Source organism: Patagioenas fasciata, chromosome 10, assembly GCF_037038585.1.
Source record: "Patagioenas fasciata isolate bPatFas1 chromosome 10, bPatFas1.hap1, whole genome shotgun sequence".
Lineage (NCBI taxonomy): Eukaryota > Metazoa > Chordata > Aves > Columbiformes > Columbidae > Patagioenas > Patagioenas fasciata.
The window spans coordinates 11,614,945-11,625,598 of record NC_092529.1 but is presented as its reverse complement, the minus strand read 5'-3'; the positions used below and the strand labels follow the sequence as shown (position 1 = coordinate 11,625,598).

The window sequence follows — 10,654 nt, the reverse complement described above, 5'->3', positions numbered from 1 at the left end:
CACAGCCCTGCCGCGCGGGGCATGGCGGGAGTGGTAGTGCTAGTGCGGCGGGGGGGGGACTCCGCTTCCCAGAGTGCCCAGGGGTTGCAGAGGGGCGGAAGTTCCGGTGTCTCGCTGTGGGTGCGCTGGGCCTGGCGCGGAGGCCGCGGCTGCGACGGCGGCGGAGGTGAGGGGCGGCTCGGGCCTGCCGAGGGAGCGACGGCTGCGGTGGTCGCGGTGGTCGCGGTGGGCGGGGGGTTTTGGGGCCGTCCGGTGTGGCGGAACTGGGCGGGGTTCGCGGACTTGGCCGGGGGAGGGGCGCGCGGGTGCGGGGCCTGGCGTGAGGCGACGGAGAGGGGCGTCCCGGGTGCGGGAGCGGAGCGGAGGTGTCTCCTGGGGTGCAGAGGCGGAGCAGAGGCCGCAGAGTAAGGCCGCCTGGGATAGGGAAGTAGGGGCTCGGGGTTGTCCGCTGGGGCAAAGGGGGATCCCGCCGCCAGAGGGGAGCGGAGCGGAGCGGGGCGGGGCGTCTTCTGAGGGTCTCCGGGGTGGGAGTGTCACCGTGGTGCTGTCCTCGATAGAGGAGCGAGGGGTGAGCCCTTTGTCGGGGCCGCCTGGGATAGAGGAGCGGGGGGTTCCCCCAGTGGCAGTGGAGTTTTTCAGGATGGGGGCCGTCTCTCTGGGGTTCCCCGTGCCGGGGGTCAGTCCGAGCTGGGGTTGCCTGGGCTGCGGTAGCAGGTCCCGGCTCCGTGCCCCGGCGTGACCCCACGGCTGCGTGCGGACTCGGGCAGCCCGGTCCGGGGGTACCCCGGGGTGTCCCCGCAGCCATGCCTAGCGCTGGACCTGCCATTTGTGCCGTTGTTAGTGGTTGTGGTGTTTCTGGGTATCTCTCTGTTATTGTGAGGCCCTGGTCAAAATTAGGACGTCTTTCATAGCATATTATATGCATTTCTGTGAAAAGTGTCCCAGGACACAGGTGTTTTTAGAAGGGATGGATGAAAAGTGGTCCAGGTTCACACTGGGAGGCAGAGGAAGGTGACGGGGGTTGTTGCTGGGGATTGATTAGCTGACAGTAACCCCCAGGAGGGGCTGAATGGCATTTTGGACTGTAAATAAAGGCTCAGATGGAGACAGGACGTGGCTTGGTTACTCTGTGGTTATGAACTGCTGGAAGCAATAACGGTGAGCTCTCCTGTTTTGTTTTTTAAAACAACTGGCACCACAAGAGTTTGGTGTTGTTGTTGGTGTGTGGTATTATTTTGGAAATCCTGCTGAATCCCCTTCCCTGTCCCAGCAGGGTGTTGGTGGTGTGAGAATTGGGAATGTGCTTGTGAAGTCCTTTGGGACAGGCAAGGTCAGGATAGTAATGGGGGGTGTGTTAGAAATTCACCTAATTGTTTCCAATACATCTTTTTAAAAGTATAATTCAGCTGAAAAGCACACAAACCCCCTTTAAGTGAAAACCTGCAGCCTGATACCCCAAAGAGCTGCAATGGTTCTCTCTCCTTTCAGTGTCGAATTTCAGTGACATGTTTATGTCTTGCAATACTTGAATTTCACAGAGACTTTTTCCTTTCTTTAGCCTTACAAAAATTTTACTGAGCACCGACAGTTGCTACACAGCAAATTATTTCCTCTGTTCATTGAGTGTAGTCTTGTCTGTAGTTCTGTGATTGATTTCCTCTTGGTCTATAAACACCAAGTCTGGCAGCCTTGGCAAAATATGTTTGAAGAAGTATTGTAAGTATCAGAGTATTTTTCTGGAAATAGCATTTCTTTGAAACTTCACCTTGCCTAATCAGTCAGTAGTTTATCCTGTCTTCCCACAGATTTGGAAGACAAGGTGCAAAGTTGGGTGTAAGTCAGTGAGGAGGTGCTGGAGGTCTGTGCTGGTGTTCCTCCCTCTGCCCTTTGCCAGAAATCCTTAATTATTCCTTAAGAAGGCCAGCTTCTTAGTCTGGCTCACTTGCGTGGCTCTGATGTACAATGCCATTACTCGACTGTAGTAAGATGTAAATTGAAATAAGAGATGCAGAAGAGTCTGCTGTCAGGGTGTAACTGCCAGGGAGCATCTGGATCTGCATCAGACTCTCCTGTCTGCTGGGAGAGCTGTGGGACCACTGGCAACTGGGGAGATGAAGGCCACCAAAGAGCTTCCCCTCCTTGGAGACACCTGTCTCTTCACTGGAGCCAAGGCTTTGCTACCAGGAAGCAGCCAGCTGGGAGAGGAAGGAAATCAAATGCCATACTTTCAAGATGCTTTTCAGCCCTCCTGAATATTCAGTATAATTGTTAACAGCTAATTATTGTCTTAAAAGAACTCTAAATCTGGTAGTAGCTGGACCACGTTGTGCGTTCTGTGGTTGAAACGTCCTTTGTGCCATCTCCCTCAGATGTGTGGTTGTGACTTGAACTGTGGCAAGACTAGCTGGTGCACAGTTCCTCACAGCTGAGGGTGGATTTTTGCCATACTTTGCTGCTGGCCTGGCCCCAGCCTCTCTTAGTGTGTCTTTGGCAAACAGCTTTACTCATGCTGACCTGTCTCCTGGTGTCTGCTTGTGAGCAGAGAGGTGGGAACTGAGCCGGCTGTACCTGCCTGTGGCAGCAGGGTGAATCCTGATGGTCTCTGGGCACAGCGTGCGCCTTTTGGAGTGGTTGTGGCAGAGTGTTATGTGTGGAAGGTCTTGGCGTTGTTGGAAGCCAGTCCAAGAAGTTTCCATCCCTGTCCTGCAGTTTGCTATTACCCTGTTTTGTGGGGCTGTGTAATAAACTGTATCGCTGAAATAACCTGTGTTAAATATAACTCTTTTCGGGGGGTCATCTATGGTGCAGACCCAAAAAAAGCACAAGTTGGCACAACTAACACATTATGCCTTGCCAGAGGCATAGGGCAGAAATCATATCGGCTGAACAGGGACTGTGGGAGCTGGAGCTGCTGCCCATGTTATTGAACCGTGACCTCATCCTCATGGATGTGGCTGCACAGCTCAGCTGATCTACGCCAGACCTCATTTCAGTCCAACAGAATTTTTTTTTCCCTGTCTGATAATTTGAATATTATGTTCAAACAATTCCCAGCTGGCAAGGGATTTTTTTTTTTTTTTTAAGCATTGGTAAGCTTGTTGACTTGATGAGAACTTGAGTGCGGGAGGAAATCAAAAAAGGAAGAACAAGAAACACTGCTCTAGATGTCTTCAGGCTGCAAAAGATCGTAGATAAAAGGACTGGCTGATGCCAGCCAGCTGTAATGGTGACTGCTGTAACCATCTCTGCTCGCATGTCCTCTCTGTGGAGAGTGCAGTGTCAGTTCTCTCAGATTCACCTCTGAGAAAGACCAAAAAAATGCTAGTCCTTATGGAGGAAATCTTTGGGACTATGGATGTGCTTGCTGCATTGAGAACCGTGTAAAACATGAGCAGACCAGGGCTCTTGGGCTTGAGTAGCTGGTTGAATGAACCTGCTTCTTTAGAAACGTTCCTATGGCAAGTGGATGAGCAGGTTGTTGTACTGGTTGCCTTCATCAGCCCCCACACGGCTGCACCAGCACTCTGCCAGGCCTTACTGTCCCCAGCCTCCCCCTGAGCACTGGCTGGTGCAGGACAGTCCTCCACAACATCCTTCTCTCTGAACTGAAGAGGTATGGATTTGATGGGTGGACTGTTTGGTGGATGAGGAACTGGCTGGATGGTCACATCCAGAGAGTAATGGTCAATGGCTCGATGTCTGGATGGACACCGGTGACAAGTGGTGTCCCTCAGGGGTCCATACCAGCACTGTTTAACATCTTCATCAGTTACATAGACAGTGGGATTGAGTGCACCCTCAGCAAGTTTGCAGGTGACACCAAGCTGAATGGTGCAGTTAACACACCTGAGGGACAGGATGCCATCCAGAGGGACCTGTACAAGCTCGAGAAGTGGAATGATGTGAACCTCATGAGGTTCAACAAGGCCAAGTGCAAGGTCTCACACCTCAGTCAGAGAAACCTCCGGTATATCAATCCAGGCTGTGGAGAAGGACTTGGGGGTACAGGAGGATGAGAGATTGGACATGAGCTGGCATGTGTGCTTGCAGCCCAGAAGGGCAGTTGTATCTTGGGCTGCATCACAAGGAGCATGGGCAGCAGGTGGAGGGAGGTGATTCTGCTGTTCTCCTCCACTCTGGTGAGACCCCCCTGCAGCTGCATCCAGCTCTGGGGTCCTCAGCACAAGACAGACATGAACCTGTTGGAGAAGGGTCAGAGAATCTACAGAAATGACCCGAGGCTGGAGCAGCTCTGCTGGGAGGACAGCCTGAGAGAGTTGGGGGTGTTCAGCCTCGAGAAGAGAAGGCTCCAGGGAGACGTTATTGCACTTTTCAGTGCTTAAAAGGGGCCTATAAGAAATATGGGGGCAGACTTTTTTAGCAGGACCTGTATCGATGGGACAAGAAGTGATAGTTTTAAACTAAAAGAGAGGAGATTGAGGCTGGGCATGAGGAAGAAATTGTTTACAATGAGGGTGGTATAATACTGGCCCAGGTTGCCCAGAGAGGTGGTGGATACCCCATCCCTGGAGATATCCTAGGCCAGGCCAACCTGAGCTGGGTGAAGATGGCCCTGCTCATGGCAGGGGTTGGACTGGATGAGCTTGGAAGGTCCCTTCCAGTTCAAACAATTCTATGATTCTATGACTCTATGATTCTGTGACCCATGGAGTCACTTCCTGGTGTATGTCATAACCTGCTCGGTTGACTTGCTGCCCGTATGGCAGTGCTGACCTTTGGAAGCAGAAGAAAAAGGATCTTGCGTGCCAGTCTTCGAGGTTAGCTACTCTAGCCAGGCTTGGTGGTGACTGTATTGTCTCCTCTTCCACCGAACGGCTGCGGTGAATTTAAATCCTGCTTTTGAGCTGCTGTGTAGCAAGATCTCCTGACCTTGGTCTGGTGTCTCTGCTGCCCTCCTGAACAACCGTTGCAACCAGGTTAACCAGAGCAGGTTTGAGACCAGCAGGTTGATACCTGCCTCATTGTGCCCTAGTTCTGCTGCAGTCTTTTTTTTTTTTTTTTTGGGAGGGGGTGGGGTAGATGGAAGTACTTCCCATTTCAAGTCCTGGCTTTGGCAATGGACAGGAAATCTGCACCTTCCTGGCTAGTGGGAGGAAGTGGATGAAATTTTATGTGTCTGTTGAGACAAATGTTACCTGAGGCACTCAGCTTGGTGAGGGGAGTGGTGGGGGACAGTGCCTGTAGTGATTTATTGGCAGAACCTGCTCTGTTGTCTGTAGACTTTTGAGGGCAGAGTAGCCATAGCAGACCAATAGGAGTGATTGTTTCCTTGAACAGCAAAGAGCTTTTGGCAAAGATAGTTTGGATTAAACATTAATTGCTAACTGTTGTTCAGCAATGGTCCTTGTTGTTTATAGACTGTGTTGTTCTCACGTTTCTGTCTGCACTCTGAATAGTGTCAGACAGCACAGTGTGTTGGGAAGCTTTATGTTAATCAAAGCAGATATCAAATTGTTTGCCCACCCATATTGACAGTTTGATTTCAGAAGTTGTTTGACGCTTGCAAATTTGAATGTGGAGAAACACAGCAATTAAATTCATTTGTGCCTGTGGTCTTGTATATTTGTGGATCCTAATCAGATGTTATGCACACCTCTTCTAACCAGTGGTATTTTTCTTACATGACATGTGTTCTTTGCGTTGTGGCTTATTGCCATGTTATTTATTCAACAGATCGTGCTGTCTTGGTGTTCTTAGAGTGAATTAGGCATTTCTGGAAGCCTACCAGACAAGATCAAAATGTGGGGAGACCATCGACAAGGCAACAGAATGGGGTCTTTTCGGTAAGTATTTGAATGTATAGTTTTTTTCAGCAACATTCTTAAATACAATAAGCCATAGGAACTTTCTGTTTGTCAATGTTTCTGCACAGCCTCCCGTAAGCAGACTATTTTGGTAAAAGCTCTGAGATAGTTGTGGAGCTTGGTGTGATTGCCAAAGAGTAGACAAGTTAAGTGACAGTGTAATGTTCTGCATTTCTGTGAATTTTTTTTTTTCCTTTTTTCTCTTCTTTAACAACAGCTGGTTTTAGTATCTCTGTTTCTCCAAACCACCTTTTCCAGTGGAGCTGTTGTAAGCCAAGGCGATGAGATGCCATGTGCGTTTTGGTGCTATGTGCTGTTAAGACCTAGAAGAGAAGCACCTAATAGTGTGATGTTGATTCTCTTCAACTGTGGTGCTTGCCTTAACTTCAGGAATACTGGCACTTTCATTGCACACAGGATTTTATGAAAATTTTTGAGAGTTTAATTCTCTCCATGAGGCTAAGTAGACCATATAACCTTCATAAGACATTTTTGAATGTCACTAAAACTGTTTTAAAGAGTCATATGCAACTGGACCTGCACAACATGATATTTTTCATAGTTTAGATTCCTCTGGTTGTTAGTAGGCTCTGTATTTGGAAGAGGGCTCTTGGTATGAAAAACAAAACAAAACAAAAACAAACAAACAAAAAAAAACCAAAACAAAAAAACAAACCACCCAAAACCAAATGAACCAAATGGAGGCACCAAGAGCTAGGGTTTTCCTCTGCTGTGCATGATTCTTTCACCCTTTGCTCATGTGTCCACCTCAGTTATTTGAATATTAGCATGATAAAGGTACTTCCTCATGGTATACCTTAGGGTTCTGCAATAAAAATACTTAAAATAATTGTCTAGTTGTTGAGAAAGCTAATAACATTTGAGCTATGCAAACCAGTTTCCTCCAGAACATGTCTTAATGGTATTGATGAGTGATTGTGTATTGTGATTATATCTGTAGTGCTGTTCTACTAATTTTTAAGTGGATTTTATTTGCATCATTCTTTACTATATTGGGTGGGGAATTCTAACCTTGATTCAAGTTTTAATTACTGTTCTATGTGGTGGTGAAACAGGGGAGTGTAGCTTAGGAAATCTGTATATGGTTTGATTAACCATGTAAATGTCACCTTACATTCTGTTAGTGATTCTGTAGTGAAACTCGAAGAAGAACGTGACTTGCTGTAGTTGCTAAGGAATGTCCACTGATTTGGGTAGCATTCAGTGTTATTTTAAAATGTGTTGATGTTTTATTATTCTATATTTTAAAAAATGTATTGGAGCCTTGCTTAGATGAAACATCAGGTAGCTCCATCTCAAAGAAAATCTCACTGGATTTTGAGAAGCTGTCTTGAGAAAAAACCTCTTCCTGAGTGGTCTTAGGCAGATATCAGGAGAGCTCAGAGCTATAGTGTTGTAAACTTGGTGTCAGACAGCCGGTCTGGAGGCACAAGCGCAGGGTCATCTTGAGTGTTGATTGTTGGCATATTCCCGTGGGGCACCCACAAAGCCTGAACTGGCAGCTCGCAGCATTTTGCCAGTCTAGACTCCAGCACAAGGAAGCATCAGTGAGTCTCTGCAGTATGTTAATAGAGCATATTTGGTAACCTCTGCTTTTGTGTGCCTCAGGATGGTGTGATGAGTTAGCTGTTTAATACTGCCTGGAGAGCTTAAGCTCAAGTGGTTCCTCACAAGTGTGTGCTGGTGATGCTAATGAACACACACACACACCAGCTGCTGGAACCTGGCACAGCTGCAGAGCTGTGTGCAGTGCAGGACTATGTGGATTGCTGCCATCATTAACCCATTAATATTGCAGGTATTCCCTGTTGAGTGCTTCTGGAAATTGTGCTGAAATGGGAGCACCCAAGTTTACTTTCTCACATCTGTCGTATGCTGCCTCATCTTAAACTGCCAAACATCAATATCTTCTGCGGATCTTAGACTGTTACACAACTCTATAAAAGTTTAGAGAAGAATGTGCTGCTGTGTAGATTTGAGACTCTAAGCACGTTATGAATAATACTGTCTTTATTTCTACAGTGGGAGCCAAGAAGAAAGGTTTGCTCCCGGGTGGAACAGGGAATATCCTCCTTCCCTTGATAGTCTTGCTCAAGAAAGACACTCTGGCAACTTCTCTGGCAGAGAATCACTTCCTTTTGATATCCAGGCATTCACAGGCCTCCTCAATCCTCAGTTTGCCAACAGAGAGGAACCTTCTTTCAGCTTTGGAGCTAGAGATGGACCACGTAGTGACTTCAGAGGTGGGGAGGGGCACCATGATTTCAGGGGCAGAGATTTCCCACCACCCGACTTCCAGGGCAGAGATGAGTCCCAGATGGAATTCAGAGGAAGGGAGCCCCCCTCTTCCGAGTATAGGGGCAGGGATATGTACTCTGGAGACTACTGGGAGAGAGAAGGGCCACCTATGGAGTTCAGGGGTGGGGACGTTCCTTCCATGGACTACAGGAACAGGGAGACGTTCCGTATGAACTACAGGGATAGAGAAGCACATAATATGGATTACAGGGGCAGAGATGAAACAGACTTCAGGGGAAGGGGGTCTTTTGATCTGGACTTCAGAGGTCGAGATGGACCTCATGCAGACTTTAGGGCAAGAGATGTGTCTGAGTTAGACTACAGGGGCAGAGAGCATTCCTATTCAGACTTCAAAAATAGGGACGTACCTGATTTGGACTTCAGGGGTGTGGGCACCTCTGATTTGGACTTCAGAAACAGAAATGCACCATCGTCAGACTTCAGAAATAGGCACAGGTCTCGGTCTGATCAGGATTTTAGGAGCAGAGATGTGGCTCCTCGTATGGACTTTTCAGATAGGGAAATGCCTCCTGTGGATCAAAACCTTGTAGATTTTAGGCACAACCAATCTACTGTACCTTTAGCAGAAAGAGAGGGCTCTGGTTTAAGCACCAGCAAGAGAGAGGAGTCTGCACTTGGTCTAGATAGAACTCCCTTTGGTAGCCAAAAAGGGGAATTTCAACATTCAGAAGCACCAACCAGAGAAGAGGAATCCCTCGGATTGGGTCTTGAAGACGACGCTTCACACAGTTTCCAAAATAGCTGTGGACCTCTTCCTGCTCTTCAGGACCAAGAGGAGCAACCTCAGACCTTTGCTAACAAGCAGCAACAGCAGCAGCAGCAGCTTTCTGGGGGGGAGCAGCAAGGATCCGATTCTGATCTTGGGTTAAAGGGTGAAGGTGACCTGGATTTCCTCGGAAGGCAAGACACTGACTACCGAAACATCGAGTATCGCGATGTGGATCACCGACTGCCAGGGCATCAGATTTTTGATTATGAACATGGCAAGTCCTTTTCAGAAGGAAAACCCAGCAAAGATTCTAGGCCCTATAAGAACCTTCAGGTAGGTGGTTTTGTCAGTTGTTGTTTCTTTTAAATGTGTGTTGGCCAAAAAATGGAAGGAGCTGAGAAGGAGTCTTGCATTCATATCCCATCACTTCAGCTCTGTCCTAATTCACCTTCCTCATGCTCCGGGTTGTTTTAATGGGCACATTTTCTATCTCAGAAATGCATTCTTCTGAGGAGAAATGCAGTTTAGCAATTGAGAATTGCTAAATACATAAAACTAGATTTGGTTCAGAAAGTCCCCAAGTTGAAAATGCCCAGACAGAGGGAGTCGGAGGGGGAAGTAGGATATAGAAGAACTTACTTTCTTATTTTCTCCTGGACATCTCCAGGAGCACTAGTACCATGAGCACTACCAGAGATACATTACTGGCTTGAGTGGACCTGTGTAGACCAGTACAGCTGTTTTCGTGCATGTTTTGTCTTCCTTCAGAGTTAACTTTGAAATCTGAAGGTAATAGTAACAACTTAGTTAATAACTACTAATGAATTTGAATTTCCCACTGCTGGAAAGCAGAGAGGGGTCATTTGGCTGGATCTAGATCTCATTGTACAGCTCAATGAGCGTCTGAAACTACAAATGCTGGTTCTCCAGAGCTCTCTGAGTCTTAAGCAGTGCTGGGGTCAAAGGTCTGAGCCAGTCTGCTTATGGACCTTTGCTTTTGAATGATACCCTGCTTTACTTTGTTACCATTAGCATATCTTGTGAACTAGCATCCCTCATTTGTAAAAACCATCTTGATTGTGTGAACTCAAGGACCAAGATTACCGGACCTGTCCCAAATATGTGAAGCCAAGCAAGCTCATTCGACTCGGAGGAGTGCCTGAAACTGCCACAAAGGATGATGTAAGTCAGATGTTTTACATCCAAAATTCATTGCAAGATTTTCAAACCTTCTATCAAGTGTTTCTAAATGTACCATTTTTAAGCCTTGTTAATGTACTTCAGATGGTCTGTCATGTTCCCCAGGGGAAATCCAGATTTAGAAGTCATTGCAATGTTATTTTTTTATCTGATGGTTCTGGGTTTTGGGGAGTCTGGAAGTGACAAGTTTTTCTGCAGTCACATCTAGGGTGTTGGTGGCTAAAAACCTGCACTCCAGGCTCCTTTTGACATGCCTTATTTCCAGCATCACTTTATATATACCAAATATTGTTACTTTGTTATTATGTTTTGGACTCAGATGTGTAGCGTCTGAGTGTACTTGTTCATTCCTAGTTATTCGAAATTGCTTAAATGAGATCTTAGAAAGATGGAGAACATGTCTACTGCTACTACTGATTTTAGTAAAAAAAATCTAGACTGGAAGGTGAAAGAAGCTCCCTTTCAAAAAGTTTCCACATTGAGTTAGGACTTTTTTTTAGCGGCAGTTGCAGACATGAGAACGCCTACATGCAACAGTTTTCTCGAGGGTTAGCTGCGATGATCAGAGCTGCTGAGGCTT

The 10,654-nt window shown here is 47.1% G+C and overlaps 1 protein-coding gene across 2 annotated transcripts in view; it reads left to right on the top strand.

Moving 5' to 3' along the window:
- The first annotated feature begins 77 nt into the window (after nt 1-77).
- The window catches only part of RBM6 (RNA binding motif protein 6), a 56,929-nt gene continuing 46,352 nt past the window's right edge, over nt 78-10,654 (top strand). Inside the window, exons 1-4 of one of the 2 annotated variants that reach the window (XM_065846051.2) lie at nt 78-166; nt 5,695-5,804; nt 7,869-9,207; nt 9,967-10,056. In XM_065846051.2, coding sequence (XP_065702123.1) covers nt 5,761-5,804; nt 7,869-9,207; nt 9,967-10,056 — 1,473 coding nt within the window. In that variant the 5' untranslated portion in view covers nt 78-166; nt 5,695-5,760. Of the gene's footprint in view, nt 167-385; nt 405-5,694; nt 5,805-7,868; nt 9,208-9,966; nt 10,057-10,654 lie in introns of those variants that run through there. The other variant, XM_065846052.2, reaches the window with a different exon arrangement.